At 40.3% G+C, this 18046-nt stretch overlaps 1 protein-coding gene across 2 annotated transcripts in view; it reads left to right on the plus strand.

The window, feature by feature from the left end:
• Positions 1-3347: 3347 nt before the first annotated feature.
• LOC126326269 (cyclin-C) overlaps positions 3348-18046 on the plus strand; it is a 40587-nt gene continuing 25888 nt past the window's right edge. Inside the window, exons 1-4 of one of the 2 annotated variants that reach the window (XM_049995628.1) lie at positions 3348-3486; positions 3665-3718; positions 4591-4697; positions 16108-16314. In XM_049995628.1, coding sequence (XP_049851585.1) covers positions 3687-3718; positions 4591-4697; positions 16108-16314 — 346 coding nt within the window. In that variant the 5' untranslated portion in view covers positions 3348-3486; positions 3665-3686. Of the gene's footprint in view, positions 3596-3664; positions 3719-4590; positions 4698-16107; positions 16315-18046 lie in introns of both variants that reach the window. The other variant, XM_049995627.1, reaches the window with a different exon arrangement.

An 18046-nucleotide genomic window follows, 5' to 3' on the forward strand; every position in this document is an offset into this window, starting at 1 on the left:
AATAAGCTTCGTCAGTAAACCAAATGCTGCCCACATGCATATCGCCGTCATCAATCTTGTGCACTATATCGTTAGCGAATGTCTCTCGTGCAGCAATGGTAGCGGTGCTGAGGGGTTGCCGCGTTTGAATTTTGTATGGATAGAGGTGTAAACTCTGGCGCATGAGACGATACATGGACGTTGGCGTCATTTGGACCGCAGCTGCAACACGGCGAACGAAAACCCGAGGACGCTGTTGGATCACCCGCTGCACTAGCTGCGCGTTTCCCTCTGTGGTTGCCGTACGCGGTCGCCCCACCTTTCCAGAACGTTCATCCGTCACGTTCCCAGTCCGTTAAAATTTTTCAAACAGATCCTTTATTGTATCGCTTTTCGGTCTTTGGTTACATTAAACCTCCGTTGAAAACTTCGTCTTGTTGAAACAACACTTCGTTCTAGGCGGTGGAATTCCAACACCAGAAAAATCCTCTGTTCTAAGGAATAAACCATGTTGTCCACAGCACACTTGCACGTTGTGAACAGCACACGCTTACAGCAGAAATTCGTCGTACAGAATGGCGCACCCACAGACTGCGTTGTCTTCTATATCTTTCACATCACTTGCATCGCCATCTGTTGTTGAAAATTGTAACTACTGTAATTTCGAAAGTTTGTCCGCCTGAAAATGTACTGTTGTCCCAAGCATATTGCAACAAACGGTGTATTTCTATCGCTGCTCGTTTAGTTTTTATTGCCGTTTCAAATATACCGGTCATTTTTGAAACACCCTGTACCTATCCAGTGTGCGGTCAATTATTCTTTAAACTTGAGCCATAGTTCATCTACAGTCTCCTGCCCTGTGCTGAAAGTTTCAAGTTCCTCACTGAGATATGTCACTACTGACTTCTTATCTAGTTTACTGAACATATAGATCTTTCTTCTTGGTTTCATTGTCCTTTGTATTTTGATAATCAGTGTTGCCACAACCGCACCATGCCACTGATACGTTTCAATGTGGACATCCTGAAAGAGGTCAGGTCTCTTTGTTGCCATTAGATCCTATATGTTTTCAACATGAGTGGAGTTACTAACTATCTGTTCTAGGTAGCTTTCAGAGAAGGCATTTAGTACTGTTTCATGAGATGTCTTATCATGTCCACCATTAACAAAACTGTAATTTTCCCAATTAGTCATTGGATGATTTAAGTCTCCACAACTAATTACAGTTTAATTGGGGAACTTACATACAAGTGAACTGAGTTGTCTCTAAAGTTTTCAGTTACATCAGGAGATGAGTCTAGTGGGTGATAGAAGGATCCAGGGATCATTTTATGCCCACCCCTGATACTGAGTCTTGCCCAAACAATCTCACATGCATCTTCAATTTCTGTCTCGGTAGATTTGAGTTTCTTGTCCACTGCAACAAAAACACCACCTCTGTTTCCTATTTGCCTATACTTAAATTCTCCCCAAAAACATCACTGCTAACAATAACAGTTTTCAACTAGCTTTCTGTACCTAATAAAATGTGAGCTACACTGTTTTTCATGAGCACCTCAAACTCTGGCACTTTGTTGCGAATGCTTTAGCAGCTTACCAATAGATTTTAATGCTCTCATCTGTGGGAGGCATTTCTTTTGATCTCACACTCATGCTTCTGGTTTTTCTATGGCTATCATTATATGGCTCGGCTGGAGATGTGTCTAATCTAAAAAACTCTTGTGTGCACCCCACACACAATCAGCTACCTGAGCAGCAGCCTCAGATGCATAGTACAAACCTGACATATTTCAGGGGGCCCTCAACTCTACGGTGCAAGCCCAGAAAGTCACAGCTTAGCTTGTCACAGAACCTTCGAAGTCTCTGGCTCAGTTCTTCCACTCGACTCAGAACCACACTCAGTCTTTGGGACAATGCTGCAAATTGTGAACTTCGTTGAAACCCCATGCATAAGGCTGGTCTTCTTGAACTCCTCTACTACTCGCTGAAATGGCTTCAGTGTGACCTCGGAGTCCAGATGACAGGCATCACTTCTTCCAACGTGTGCCACAATCTGCCGTTGGTTGCACACTTTTCCTCCAATGGCAGCTGGAATAGCCTCTTCAGCATGTTGAATGAGACCCTCCCCCCCCCCCCCCCCCCCATGCATACACACTGAGTGCACCTGGTGTTCTTTCTTGTCCCTTGCTGCCATTTCCCTACGAGGTACCATCATTCGCCATATGTTTGAACTGCTGACGATTAATAGATCCCTATCCTTTTGAATTTGCGTCCTCTTGACAATGGACAAACCAGGTTTCCCCAAAATAAGTGAAATGAGTCCCAGTGGCTCCATTTCCGTTTCGGCGAGAGGAAGCACCTCAAACTTATTGGTTAGAGGGATCAGCACAACACCCTGAGTCCTTCCTAGTCCCTGTGTATGCTATACAGGCTGCCTAGATCTACCATTGACAAGCCACTCACAGTCAAGTGGACGAGTAATTACAGATCCTTTATTTTCTGCAGATGAACCAGGATCTACAGAAGAGGATAATACTTGATGCACCTCTAACACTTTGTTGCGAATTCTTCGGTAGTGTACCATTTGGATATTAATACTCTCACTTGTGGTAGGCATTTCTTTCGATCTTACGTGATACTTGTGGGTTTCCTACAGCTGACGTTATCTCGATTCGAGGGTGAGTCGCCCAATCTTTTTTTTTAAAAAAAAAAAAGTTCCTTGTGTGCACCCCAGCATATGCATGCAGCTAACATGAGTCAAAATAAAATTATTTTTGTATTTGCCTTTATTAGCTCTCGTTATTTGGTTATCGAAATATTGTATGTTTTGCCATGAACAACTATTTCAAAAACACGACATGTTACATGGTAGTTCAGCAATAGTTTCTGGTATAATCGCGTTCTTTCCTATCAGAATAGTGTACCTCAACACGTTTTTTCCAACGTCTCAGAAACTAAAATTACAAATTTCAGGAATGCCTCAGACTCTGACTCAAGATGACCGCCACAGGGAAAGAAAATTTATTCCGAGAGACACAGCTCTGCTACGGACAACTCATCATTTCCCACGAAGTTGCGCGAATCGACTTCAAATAACAATGAATGATAAAAACAAATTAAAAACTACGTTGATGAACGATAGGATGCATTGCATATTGTGACACCTTCCGTTATTAGGCTACGATTCGTTTAAAACAAAGATCTGACATTTCAAGTACATCATTATTGTCTCAATTAACACATTGCTTACGTCTTTATCCCTACATTTTACCTATTCCACTGGAAAACCTACATGCTAATTACTAACACCGCCAGAATTTTTCTGCACCCAAGAAAAAAAGGTTTTGACAGAACACATTGTAATTTGTTCGCAACAGTTGGCTACCGTAGAAGCAGTAGAGCATGGATTTACGCTTTGAATGTATCTTCAATGAAAAAAACTTCAGCGAAAATGAGGATGCAATGCACTACTTTGCAGTAAAACATTGTTTATGAGTACCCTAAAGCGTAGGTCTACTTAAAATTTGCGTCTCAAAATTAAGACTATATTTAATATACATATTTCATACCCGCATGTATGAGAAATGTCTGGTAACTTTTGGGAGAGTTCGCACAAGTAAGTGTGCCTAGTTAGCTAAATAATCCACGAAAGTTACATTGATTTTGGAATTTCGTGTATTTGCAGGTAGTACAGAAATCTCTTGAAAATGGCTGGAAACTTTTGGCAGAGTTCTCACTAGTAAGTCGAAAACCTCGCCAATTTTCCTGGAGTGGCTTTGTAAACATTGGTTTAACTAGAAAGTTACACTGATGTTTCTTCGGTGGAAAAAAGCACTTATGAGTGGAAACCAACTGATATTTATACTAGTGTCAGAAAATATTTATATAGCAAAACTAAATCACTATTTCATGAAAAATGTCTAACCCAAATTAGCGTGACGGTGGATGTAAACAATTCTCTGTAACTTTGTTATTGACCCGGCATAGTTGACATTATGGAACACGGTGTAACATTTAGCAGCTAACGTGACTATGCATTTGCTTCTATAATTTCCACACGTTAAATCCCAGATCCGTACTCTTAAATGCCTTGTTAAATTTCGTTTTTGTGATAGACAAATATTGTACTGGTTCAGAATAATCAAAGCCTTGAATATATGAGTAGACAAGGGCAGAATTAATATAATAGTCATCTGGTAAGGATAGATTCCTAGTTTACATTGCCAGTGAAATGTTGGTTGCTTTTGTTCCTGTGGTGTAAAATGTGTATAGTATGTGTGTTGTGTAATGTGATCGTTTTTTGTACATTTGAGATTATTGAAGTATAGTTAAAATTCAGTTACCAAGCCATAACACATGTCGCTGCGTAAAGTTTTGTGCTCTTGTCAGATTAAAGTCTGTATTACTGCAATTACAGACCTAACAGAAAGTTTGTTTCATGTTTGTATACATGAATTGATACCCAAAATTACATGGAGCAAATATTACTTGCTATTTTATTTTCTTTTTACATAAGGAGTAGTTTCATGCAGAATGAAGCTGTTAATTTGCACACACTTTATGTCCATTGTATTTCACTTTGGGTATGTTGTAATTGTGTTTTTGTTACAGTCAGCAGTGGCTTCTGGATAAACAGGACCTGATCAGAGAACGGCAGTATGATTTAGGAATTTTAACTGAAGAAGAGTACCAAAAAATTTTCATCTTCTTTTGTAATTGTGAGTAATCAACTCCTAAGATATAAATGATTTGCCCAATTTTTACTACTGTATGTTTTTTTTATTTCGGTTATATCTAATTTGGTGGTTTGTGCTAATTAGCCCTACTAAATCATTGCTTTGCTAGAACTGTTTTCAATGTTTTGCAGCAAAATGTGTTGATGTAGGATGTGGTATTTGCGTACTTTACATTCTCTAAAAATGATTAAACTGCATATGTGGTTCACAGCTAGTAAAATAAGACAAATGTATTCTCAGAACTGTGTATCTTAAGTGAGTAAATTATTTAGCCAAATAAGATTTTCTTGGTGCAACATAATAACTTCGACAAATTGTGTGTTAATTTCTCATGTGATATTGTGCCATCTTGCACTTTTAGCTTAGATCTTCTGTTGTGTTACTGAATAATTTCAGTTAGATGTCATTATAGTTCTCTCATCAATGCAGCATCTAGTTCTTTACCCAAAATTACCCATTTGAGCAAGCCCCTGTTGCAGAAGACCTGTAAGCTGGCAGAATTGAACTAAAGTTTATCTGGGGATAGTGGTTGCATGCTGTATTGAACTTGTGGTAGCAATGCATAACCAGTCAAGTTAGAGGCACCCAGGGGGAGAATTATATGGCATAGCCAGTGACAAGCTTCTAACCTGGTAGCAGCTAAATGTTGTGAGATACAGTTTGCTCACATTTTGTGCACAATACTTTCTTAATTTTGCCTGTTTGCCAGATATTGACATTTTTGTTAGTGATCACTTTCCACAGACTTGTTATGTGTAAATAGTTACTGTATATATAGAGTTTTTGCGGAATACTAGATCAAGGTTTTGTTGACACAGACTGATGTCTTTGTTGACAGACAGGTCTGTAGGTTAGCAGTCACACAGTAGCGTTAGTACTATGTTAAGGTGGAAGGTGATTATTTGGTTGAGAGTTGGCAACGCAAATAATGTAGATATAGTTTTCCAGCTTGTACATAGTAGTGGCTAAGGTTGCTTGTTTAAGGGGGAGGGGGGGGGGGCACTGTAGTGCAATGTGCAGTCCCCTATGATCTGCTGCCTTGCTGTTGGCTGACATCTCAAAGTGTGCCTTTAGTCAGTTAGCGTCTTACTTACTTGCTTATTTTCTTTTTTTTTTTTTCTTTTTACTGTCCTGATACTTAACTGCAATATTCAAACAATGGATAGCCCAGGTTGGAATATCAACAATATTATGAAAAGGACTGAGTATAATCTAAGCGGACTGATAAAACAAAATCTACTCACCACACAGCAGAAGGAGAACACACTTATAAAATGTATTACAGTTTGCAGCTTTCGGAGCCAGTGGCTCCTTCTGCAGAAGGGCTGAAAAGGAAGGAAGAGGGATTAAGGAAAAGGATTGATCAGGCTTAGAAAAAGGGGTGGAGTTTGAAAAGTCATCCAGAACTCCAGGTCAGGGCAGACTTAACAGACAGGATGAGGGTCGGCAGAAGCATCCGATCCCACGCATCGGCTCTGACCCGTGACATAAGTGTGTTGTGGTGTGTGACAGCACGGAGTTTGATTTGTGAGTGTGGTGTGTTTGTAGATGTTGTCGTGTTGTGGTTTGTTGTGCCCTCTGGTGGGATGTTCAGGGTTTTCGTTTGTGTGGTGCAACGAGCTCAGTTTGCTCTTGCTCATTATCCAGAATTGTTCGAGAGTTAGCTGCGTTTGTAGTGGAATTCGTTTCAGTGAGTTAACGAGTTTGTGGTTTTGTGTGAAGATTAATTTAGTGTTTTTCGCTGTATGTCATGTGTAATTTTAGTAAAATTAATCGGTTGTTGTTTTTGTTCAGGAATGGATATGACAGATAAAATTAACAGAGCGCATCTGAGGGATATGATGGGGAACACTCCTTTGGAACTGATCAAGTTTTTGCGGCTTTTCAGTTTAATTGCCGAGGTTGTGAAATGCTCTATTTGTGGCGAAGAAATGAAGTTCACTAAAGTTCCAGCGTCTCAGACTAGGGACGGTTATATGTGGCGCTGTCGAAAAGACGACATTTGGCGTTCCATACGACATGGTTCCTGGTTCGAGAAGTCTAGGTTGGGCATGTGCAAGATTGTACTGGTGACATTATTTTTGTTATAGATACCCACACAGTTTTTGCATGCGTGAGACTGGTGTGAGTGAAAGGAGCGTCTTGGTTGGTTTTCTTTTTGCCGTGAAGTGTGTTCTGAGTTCATTTAGTACAGGGGTAAGCTGGGGGGAGGGGGAGGGGGTGCATGGGGTTGCTGTGGAGGTGGATGAGTCGCAGTTTGGGAAAAGGAAGTATGAGAGGGGTAAGTCTGTGGTTGGTCTCTTAATGTGGGGAGGGGGGGGGGGGAGGGCTGCTGTTCCGGGGTGGGTGGGTGGGGGAAGAGGCACTCTTCCAACCTTCAGTCTCATTTAGATGAGTACTGTTGGCAGAAGAGTGTCCCTGAGGGCTATTGTGTTTTTCGGGTTTTTTAAGGGCTGTTAGTAAAATGTATAGGCCAAAAGTGGTTAGTTAGGGTGGTTTGGGTAGGTGGGTGGGTGGCTGCAGCTCAGGGAGGAATAGATGGTTTATTTTGTGTTAGAGTGTTTGTGGGGGGGGGGGGGGGGGGGAAGAGAGTGTTGGTTTGTGTTTTAGTTGTGGAAGATCTATTTTGTTGAAGTTTTTGTTGAGTTTTAGTGTGTGATTGAGATTTTTTTATGGTGCTTTTGGTATTTTATTTTGGGGTTAGGGATGAGGTTGGGTTGGCTGGGGGGAGGTGTGTGTGTGTGTGTGTGTGTGTGTGTGTGTGTGTGTGTGTGTGTGTGTGTGTGTGTGTGTGTGTGGGCGTGGGCGCGCGCGCGCATCTTTGTGAGATTGTGATGGCCAACCTAGTTTGTGGCGCCGGAACATTTTTGGGGTAAGTTTTTATTGTTTTGTTTTCAGTGTATGTGTTGTGTGTTGGGGTCTAGGGAAGTGTTTGACTGAAATGTACGGCTGTGAATGTTGGTATTGGTATCGGGAGATGTATTTGCGCTATATAGGCCATGGGAAGTGTTTGATCCTAATTTATGGGATCGGGAGCTGCTGTGTAGCTATATAGGTCAGGGGAAGTATTAGGTCCTAATTTATGGGATCGGCAGCTGCTTTTGAGCTATATAGGTCGAGGGATTCCAGATGATATTGTGTTTAGTGGTATTTGGGGAGTTTTGCAATATCGGTTTTTTTCGTCATTTAGTGTGGTTTTGTATGGGGGTGGGTGTCTAAATTTGTTTATATTTACTTTGTCCCCACCTAAAAAACCTCCGTTTCCCACACTTGTCCCATTAGTGTAATTAGGATTTTTGTGGAAAGTGTGTGTGTTTGTTTTTCAATGTATTTTCGTCCTCATAATGTGTACGTAATGACTTTATATGCGCCATATTGGAATCGTAGTTTATGGTTGTTTCTGCCATATTTGTGACGTCATGCGTCAAAGCCGACAGGCGGGATTGGACGCTTCCGTATTTCCCAGGATGAGATGGAAAGACTGTTGGAAACTGCGCCAGACGAGATTTGAAAACTTGAGAGCTTAAACATGCAAAAGAGGGTAATAACGTTAATAAAAGTGAAAAGCTGAGTGTATTGTATGTGATTGAGGTAGGAGGGGATCACCAAAAAGAAGACTGGTCAGAAAATGAAGGATGTAGAAAACTAAAAGGGAGTGAAGAAAGCAACAGTTACTGTGAAGAAACACTGAGACTGAAGAAATTAAAGTAAATTAAGCCCAGGTGGGTGGCGACAACCAATGATGTGTCACTAATTCCCATCTGTGGATTTCTGAGGAACTGGTGTCTCTGGGAAGAATTCAGATGGCAGGTGTAGTGCAACAGACATTGATGACATGACTGTCATGTTGTAGAGCATGGTCGGCAGGGCTGATATAGGTGGTGGTCGGAGAGTGCACAGCGCGAGTATTATAGCAGGGATGGTCAAGTGGTAGGTGCCACAGGGTTGGGTGATCGATGCAGAAGGGGCATAGGGTTTGACAAGGATCTTCTGGAAATTGGGAGGGAAATAAAAGCTATTATAGGTGTGAAGGGCAAATGTCTGACAAATGGGCCTCATTTCAGGGTAAAATACTTGTGGAGTTGCAGAAAAGCACAACGAAACAACTGATACACACTGAATTTTTGGCAAAGCCTACTTCAGAAAGAAAAACACACACACATTTGCACAAGCAAGCGCTTCACATAGGCATGACTACTATCTCTGGCTGCTAGGGGAGTCTGGCATCTGATTAGATTTCCAGATGAGGCATTAAATTGTCCCTCTAACCCCAGAGCTTCATGAAAAATTCAACTCTTTTAGCACAAATCGCACCTGAAACAATGAGACACTTCAGCTCATTTTTGACTAAACCACTGCAAACGAGCAGCATCTAATAAATCAAATGTAAATGTATGATGTCTCTCTCTCTCTCTCTCTCTCTCTCTCTCTCTCTCTCTCTCTCTCTCTCTCTCTCTCTCTCTCTCTCTCTCTCTCTTTTGGGCATATGGTCCAGGACTACAATCACATTTTCTCACAAAATCTTTTCTTTTCTGCTTATTCTTTTTACACTGGAGCGACAAAAGTTGTGGGACAGCGATACATACATATACAGATGGCAGTCATATCACGTACACAATGTATAAAAGGGAAATACATTGGTGGAGCTATCATTTGTGATAATCAGTTGATTTATGTGAAAAGGTTTCCGACTATATTATGGCCGCACCACAATAATTAATAGACTTTGAACGCAGAATGGTAGCTGGAGCTAGGTGCATGGGACACTCCATTCTGGTAATTGTTAGGGTATTCAACATTCCAGTATACCGAATATTCCAAATTTCAAGCATTACCACACAGCATGTAAAATGCAGTGACTGACGGCCTTCACTTAACAAACGAGAGCAGTGGCATTTGCTTGGAGGTGTCAGTGCTAACACACAAGCAACATTGTGCAATATAATGGCAGGAATCAATGTTGTATGTACGATGAAAATCTGGTGTGGTCTATGGCAGCAGGCGACCAAGGTGAGTGCCTTTGCTAACAGCATGACATCATTGTGGTGCCTCTCCCGAGCCCTTAACCCTATCTAGACGACTGGAAAACCATGGCCTTGTCAGATGAGGCCCAATTACAGTTGGTAAGGGCTGATGACAGGAGTGTCAAGTGTGGATTAGACCCCACCAAGCCATGGGCCAAAGTTGTCAACAAGGCACTGTGCCAGCTGGTGGTCCATAATGGTGTGGACTGGGTCCTCTAGTCCAACTGAAGCAATCATTGACTGGAAATGGCCATGTTCAGCTACTCAGAGACCATTAGCAGCCATTCAGAGACATTATGTTCCGAAACAATGATGGAATTTTTATGGATGATGTCACCAGGCCACAATTGCTTCAGAGTCCAAAGAACATTCCGGGCAATTACAGCAAATCACCCTACATCAGAAATTTATGGGGCATAATCAAGAGGTCCGCTTGTGCACAAAATCCTGCACCAGCAACACTTGTGCAATTATGGACAGCAATAAAGTCAGCACAGCTAAGTATTTCTGCGTGGACTTCCAATCAGTTTTTGAGTCCATGCCATGCTCAGTTGCTGCACTATGCTGGGCAAAAGGAGGCATCACATGACTTTTGTCACTTCAGTATTATGTTCCAAACAGTCTGCATTCCAGGGACCATAATCAGCACTTACATTTTGCAGCAGTTTTCTTCTTCTCAAATCTTCCAACTACGTCTACTTTTTGTTTTAATGTCAATATGTTTCTTTTGTTTCTCAGTCATCTCTTTTACATATTTCTTTTAACTGAATTCGTTTGCTCTTACATGCTGAATAACAAAACTGATTTTGTTTTCTATTTACATGGAACAGGCTGGCCTATAACAGTGGAAACAGTACTCTGCTGTCACACGGAATAATGCTGAAACTGTAGCGCGTACCATGCAATGGCCCAATATTTATGGGACTGACAAGTATAAATCTAAACTGCAGACAGAGCCCAGTAGAAGAGTATTCATTAAACCATTTACACAATTCCAATAATGTATCATAGAAGTCATATGTTTTAACAATGATTGCAACATACTAAGGCATTCTTGGTAATGATCAAAGCTTTGAAGGCTTCCATGAATTATCCACTAGTAAACTTCACAAGGGGCAGTCCATGTTCTAACCTTGAAGTGTATGTTGGTAACATCTGACACATGCGGTCATGGGAAGTTAAGGTGGCAGAAAAGCCAGTAATATAACAATACTTGCATGTTTATCATCATCAGAGATTTAACGTAACAACCACCTTAACTTATTACCTACTAGAGCGTGATTGAACTGAATTTTCGGAGAAAACCCTTTTTTTGCAGGGGCAAATGCATGGAACCATGTAATAAGTCATATACACTGAGTTTTCATTAATTGGTTTTGCCTCATTTTTGTGTTTCTTTTTTATCACCTCAACCAAGATATCATTTTCACAATTGGTAGTTCTCAACAAAAACTGTTATCTTCCAATGTAACCTAGACATCGGTACAATACAGATTCTGCCTTTGAGATAAAGTTGTTAATATTAATTCCAACACAGTGCTGTACAGATAGGTAAAAGAAACTTGTATTAGTGGCAAAAGCAGAAAATGAAGAAAGTAATTTTGTCACCACAATCAAGATTCGTATTCCAGATGAACTGATAATCTCAGATATGTCAACATGCATCAAAAGCAGAACGTAAAGGATAGAACACCCAATTAATTTGTATGTTAGCAGCACTATGGCATATGCAGTTAACACCTTTTCATTGGCTACCACACATCATCCTCCCTCTGGCTGCCTTCAACTTGACATGGAGGCACATTACCAACATCTGCTTTATACAGTGAGCAAGCACAGCCCATGGACTGTCCTTTACACAGTTTAGCTGATCTATTTTTGTAGCTCATGTCAAGTAAGTAAGTAAGTTTATAATAGTTGTTTATTGTTGGTTTTATATACACTGTGGTTTGAATGTGAGCTACAGTGACGTGGAGATCAGTCTCAAGGTTGGCTTTATATTCAGAGAAGGACCAGGTGAAAGTGAAATGGGAAGAGGATTTAAGTCATTGCTGTAAGTCTGGACCACAAAGATGCCATCAATAAATGTGTACAAAGCTGAGGGGCTCAGCTTATGGCTTTCAAGGACTGCTTCTTTCATGTGCGCCATGAAGATTCCCATAGCACTCCCTCTGGTTTGTTTGTAGGTGTAGCCCTCAAAAGTGAAGTAGTTATGGGTGAGGATGAAGTTGGCTGGGATGACAGTAAATGATGTTTTAGGAAAACTTTCAGGTGGCTGTTGGTAGAGGTTTGTTCTTGGGCTGAGAGGCCATTTGTAACTGGGACATTTGAATAAAGTGAAAGTGCATTAATGATGATGACATGGGTTCCAAGTGGGAGAGGGATGGGATTGGATTTCAGATGTTCCAGAAAGTGATGAGTGTCATCTATTTTGGATGAGAAGCTCTGTGTGATGGGTTCGAGATGATGGTCAACTAGATCAGAGATGTGTTTGGCGGGACATTTAAAGGCAGCTACTGTGTGACACCTGGGATGGCTATACTTGTAAGCAGTCTCGGACAACAAAGGTGATGCACCATGAAGGAATTATCCGAATGTGACGGAAATTGGTAGATGTGATGTACATGTACAGACAAACAAATTATTCCAATTTCAGAGAAACTGGATGATTTATTCAAGAGAAAGAGCTTCACAAACTGAGCAGGTCAGTAATGCGTTGGTCTCTTGGCCCTCTTGCAAGCAGTTATTCAGCTCAGCATTGATTGATGAAGTTGTTGAATGTCTTCCTGAGGGATATTGTGCTAAGTTTTGCCCAATTGGTGCATTAGATTTTCAAAATCCTGATCCGGTTGCAGGCCCCTGCATGTAACGCTCCAACCATTCTCAATTGTGTAGAGATCCGGCAACCTTTTTGGCCAAGGTAGGGTTTGGCAAGGAAGAATACAAGCAGTAGAAACCCTCGCCTTGTGTATGCTGACTTTAACTTGCTGGAAAGTAAGTCCAGGATAGCTTGCCATTAAGGGCAACAAACAGGGCATGATGTATCATTGTGCTGTGGGGTTAATGTAGACGACAACCAAAGGGGTTATTCTATGAATTGAAATACCACCCCACATCATTAGTCCTGGTTGTCTGGCCTTATGGTGGGTGAAAGTCGTGTTGGTATTCCACTGCTGTGTGGAGCGTCTCCAGACATGTCTTCGCTGGTCATTGGAACACAGTTCAAAGCGGGAATCATGGCCAAAGACAATTCTAAGTCAGTGAGATTCAAGGCTGAAGACCTGTCTGGAGACACCTTGGACACAGTGGGATGCCAACCTGGCTGTTGCCTGCCGTATGTCTGGACAACCAAGAGTGATGGTGTGGACTGCTATTTCTTTTCATGGCAGGACCCCTTTGGTTGTCATCTGTGGCATGCTTACAGCTCAGTGGTACATCATTGATATTTACACCCCATTTTTTTGCCCTTTGTGGCAAACCATCTGGGCTTACATTTCAGCCAGACAACGCCCATCCACACACGGTGAGAGTTTCTACGGCTTGTTGTCATGCTTGCTAAGCCCTACCAAGGCAAGCAAGTTCATCAGATCTCTCCCCAGTTGAGAATGTTTGGAGCATTATGTGCGGGGCTCTCCAACCATCTTGAGATTTTGACAATTTAATGCACAGCTGAATAATTGCTTGCATAAGGTCCAGAGGTGGACCAACTCGTTATTGACTTGCTCAATTTGTGAAGCTCTTTCTCTTGAATAAATCAACCAGTTTTTCTGTAATTGTAATCATTTGTTTGCCTGTACATGTACACCACATCTACTGATTTCTGCCCCATTTGGATAATTCCTTCATGGTTTGTGATTTTTTTTTTGTCTTAGAATGTATTTTGAGAAGTAGGTAAGAAATGTGGATGTGTCAATTAGGAGGAGTAAGGAGTTAAGTGGAATCAGTTTTGAGTCACTGTGAGGGCCTAGGGTTTTCAGCATTTCTTGTGGTTCAGTATGGATGGAACAATTTTTTCTATGTTGTGAAAGCAGAAGTTTCTAAAAAACACTAATAAGCAACCTAGTGAGTGTGAGGTTGCAAAAGGCCAGTGGTGTTTACAGCATTTGGTGTCCCACATATTGTGTCTAACATGCAACCAAAATATTGGCTGCTCATGGCGATGGAGGAGTGGGGCTTGAGGTATCCAGTGGTGAGCACAGCACGAGGCTACGGAACATAGTTGAACTGCTTGGTCAGCAAGTAACTCACAGCAGTGGTGCAGTGCTAGTAGTGTTGATACAAGGCAGAGCAGTGGCAACAATAAAAAAAAGGAAATATTGCCTTATATTTAGTACAGTTGCCGAAGTTGACATTTTGTTAGAAAGCACCCCAAGGAATTGTGCAGAGTGAGAAAGAAGCAGCAGATGAAATATTAGCATTTCTGCAAGATGAGTCAGTGGAACGGGGTGGCATATACTCTCAACTGTGAGGACACTGTACATAAGGAGTACAATGATGATATTATTTGCTTAAAAATTGAAAGTAATTTTGAAACAGGTGTTGAGCCATGTAGTTCATCATCCTTGTTCGACATGTAGCCACAAATCCTGTCTCCAGTGAAATGTAATAAAGGACAATCTTTGTCCAAGGAGTCGGTACTAAACATTATTACATACGTGGAAGCATGTCTGCAGCATAATTAAAAAAGTTATGAATAGATTTCAAATATGTCTGCAGCAATATGATCGTGTAGTGCATAAGAAAAACTATGGATATTCAAGGGAAGACAAGGTGCACTAGTTACAGAAACTGGTGTTGGCATGCTTCAAGGATATTAGATACAGTTTACATGATGAGCGTGATAGTGACCTATTATGTCACGCACATCAGATTGCACTTGACATAAGTTGCAGTGATTTCGATGTAAGATATGGGTGGTTGCACAAATTCAAACAGTACTACAGAATTGGAAGACATAGAATAACGAAATTTCAAACAAGGCATCAACTTAATGATGCATGGCAAACTGTGGAATTGGCCATAAAATTTGTTGTTGAGATAAACAAACTTACCCCATTGTTCAGTAAGGAATTGATCAACTTCGACAATCAAGATTTGGATAGGAAATTAGAGTGTGATCTTGCAAGGGCGGTAGGGAATATTTACAAAATAGCAACCAAAAGTGGGAAAATGGGTTTAAGATAACTAAAAAGTGGTATGATAGCTGGTCAAAATAACTTGCTGTTGCTTGGTTCCTGGTGTGCGTGTAAAAATCGTGGTCCTTTACAGCAAACTATTCCTCTGGAAAACTGAGTAACATTGCAATTCATACCATCTGGAACCATTGGACAAATTCAGCCTCTGGATGTGTTTTTTTTTTCTTTTTTTTTCCCCCCTATGCTTATGAAACACATCACACTATCTGCAACTACACCTTAAAGGATAGCCAATGTCACGATAAGCTCCATGAAAGATGGTTCAAGACTTGGTTGCATGTTATCACATTCCATCAGTTCTCTTCACCCTGTTAGTTAGTTAAGTTTCCCATTGATCAATCTCTTGGTAACTGTTATGACATGGCATGTGTCAAGTGCATAAGAAATGCATACGTGAATGAAGGTTTTTTTTTTTTAATTGTATTTTTTTTTAAACACCAGTATTGTTCTATCTGCACTCTTTAAGAGTGGATACCCAGCTGAATGTCGTACACAGTTAGTAACTCCCAAAGAGTTTGTCTTCTTAATGGTGCAAACTATTGTGATCATTGTGGTGCACCATTTTTCATTTGACACTCATGGTTTAAATTAATGGTTTATTTTGAATGATTCTTGAATGTCGATGATGTCCATTCTGTGAAGTATAATATGTACATCTCATAAATGTTGAGCTGTGGACCTCCCAGACACTAATTTTCTTTTGCTGTTCTGATGCATGTGGCAAGCCAGCAGCTAATATTTTTTCTGTCACAGTTGTTAACACTTTCAATTCAATTTGCAACATTGCACTGAAGGGGTTACTTGTAAGAACAAATGATGTGATAATGATTCAGTTGGTACTGGATTAAATCTGATCTGTTCAAGAATTTTGTGCCTGATTAACAGGTGACTAGTACTATCTGACTTGACTCTACTTTTCTAGGGTTTTGTTGAAATAAATTGTTAAAAAATATTTTTCTGTCTAATTTCATAAGTATTAATCACATAATTCTCTTGTATTTCATATTTATAAGAATGTACTTTTATTTCACATAAGGGTGTGTGTTGTAAGACAAGGTTTAGTTACACATTTTTATCTTGTAAAATTTTGAGTCACAGTATGTTTAGAAATTTTACATAATGAACCTGTATTGTAATGAGATATTTCTGTCACTTGTGTTACTTATTTCTCAGTGATTCAGGTACTTGGGGAGCAGCTGAAGCTTAGGCAACAAGTGATAGCCACTGCCACAGTTTTCTTCAAACGTTTCTATGCCAAGAATTCTCTGAAATGCATTGATCCTTTGTTGCTTGCTCCAACATGTGTCTTCCTTGCTTCCAAAGTTGAAGAATTTGGTGTAATATCCAATAGCAGACTTATTACTACCTGCCAGACTGTTAGTAAGTACATAATGTTGAATATACAAATAATTACTGTAGTTACAAAAAATTTAACTAAAATATGACGTGAATAGTATTGTGGATGAAGAAAACTATATTCAAGTGTGTTATTGTTGAACAAAGTGGAAGTAAATCATTACCAGTAAGCAATAAGCCCTTCTTCAGGAAGGAAATAACACTTGAAATTTCGCAAGTGCTTAATGAAAGAAAGTTGTTGGCAACAATTGTACAGGGTGGCCCAGATAAAAGTAGTCCATGTAAGTGCAAAGGAAATGCAGTGAAATTGCAGAAACAAAGAGCTGAAATGAACTTACTACTTATTCATAATGGAAAAAAAGTGAAAAATACACTTATAGAAAATGTTGGGAGTGACCTCCTGCACACAAATAGACAGCTTTTCATATCTAAGTGTGTTCAGATACAACCGGCATGAAGTTCGGATATCGATGGGGGCAACTTCACAGATGATCGTCTTTTAGTTCCTATATTGGGTGTGGATTTGTTTCATACACCTTGCTCTTCAAGTGTCCCCACAGGAAAAAACACATGTTGTTAGATCCGGCAAATGTGGTGGCCAAAAATATTTGCTGACATTTTGTTCCTCAGTGAAGACATTGTGGACTCATTTCAGGGGTGCATTAGATGGGTGGCAAGCTGGCCTATCTTTCTTTAAGAGGCAGTGTCTCTTTCGTATTCAGTGAGTTGAACACAAAATATGCAAAATTTCCATATATGCGTCTGTGTTGAGGGTAGTGTCGAAAAATATTGGTCCGATGATACGTCTTCGTGTTACATTGCATCAAACACTGGTTGCTGACGCACAGTGTTAGGTTTCTCTGTTGCCCAGTACCTCTGTTATGTGAATTAACATGACTGGAAAAATGAAAGGGTACTGGATAAATGGAAAGGGTCTAACAAACCTTCATTGATGATACTGAAAAGCCACATGCAGTAATCTACACATTTCTGACTGTCATTCTCCCATAATTGCTGCACAGCCATCACATGTTATGGCTTAAAATTAAGATAGTGTCCACTGGCAACTCCTCTTACTTAAATGTCCCTGTTGGGCCAGTTTACATGTATACTTTTTTGGCCTCTGAATAATTCTTTTGGTAAATGTCTGCAACAACTTCTGGTGTGTGAACTAAAGCATTTCTATGGTATTTCACATTTTGTACAGATCTTTAGGTTTGTCGGTTTTTGTACAGACTCTGTATTGCTCTCTTTGCTGGTAGTCCTCTGTCCTATAACTTGACATTGAAAATTTTGAGTTTCCTTAATCGAACCTGTTTTCAGTATGCTTACACAATTCTAGTTCTTTCTTCTATCAAGAAAGTCATTCACATCACAAAGGGAAACATCCAACTTCACTGATGAAACAAACTGAACTGCTGAAAAAGAATGCTAACAATGGATTACTGTGTGAAATGTCTATTGTTGTAGCTTTTTACTCTTTCAGTAGACAAAATGTTGCATTTGCTTTCAAAGGGGAGGTGGGTTACTTTATCTGTGGCACCCTGTTCTTCCCCAACTGAATTTCAGGAAAGTTACATATTTAGCTGTCAAGCAGAAATTGAAATGCAGAAAAACTGTATGATGATTTATTGGTTTATGGCTGATTATTCTTTGAACGTACACATTGCATTTATTCTAAGATACTTGTTATTTAGAAGAGTTCTGTGATCCATTACTGACTGCCTTAAGAGGTAATGCTACACTTACTTATGCT

This window comes from Schistocerca gregaria, chromosome 2, assembly GCF_023897955.1.
Source record: "Schistocerca gregaria isolate iqSchGreg1 chromosome 2, iqSchGreg1.2, whole genome shotgun sequence".
NCBI classification, from domain to species: domain Eukaryota; kingdom Metazoa; phylum Arthropoda; class Insecta; order Orthoptera; family Acrididae; genus Schistocerca; species Schistocerca gregaria.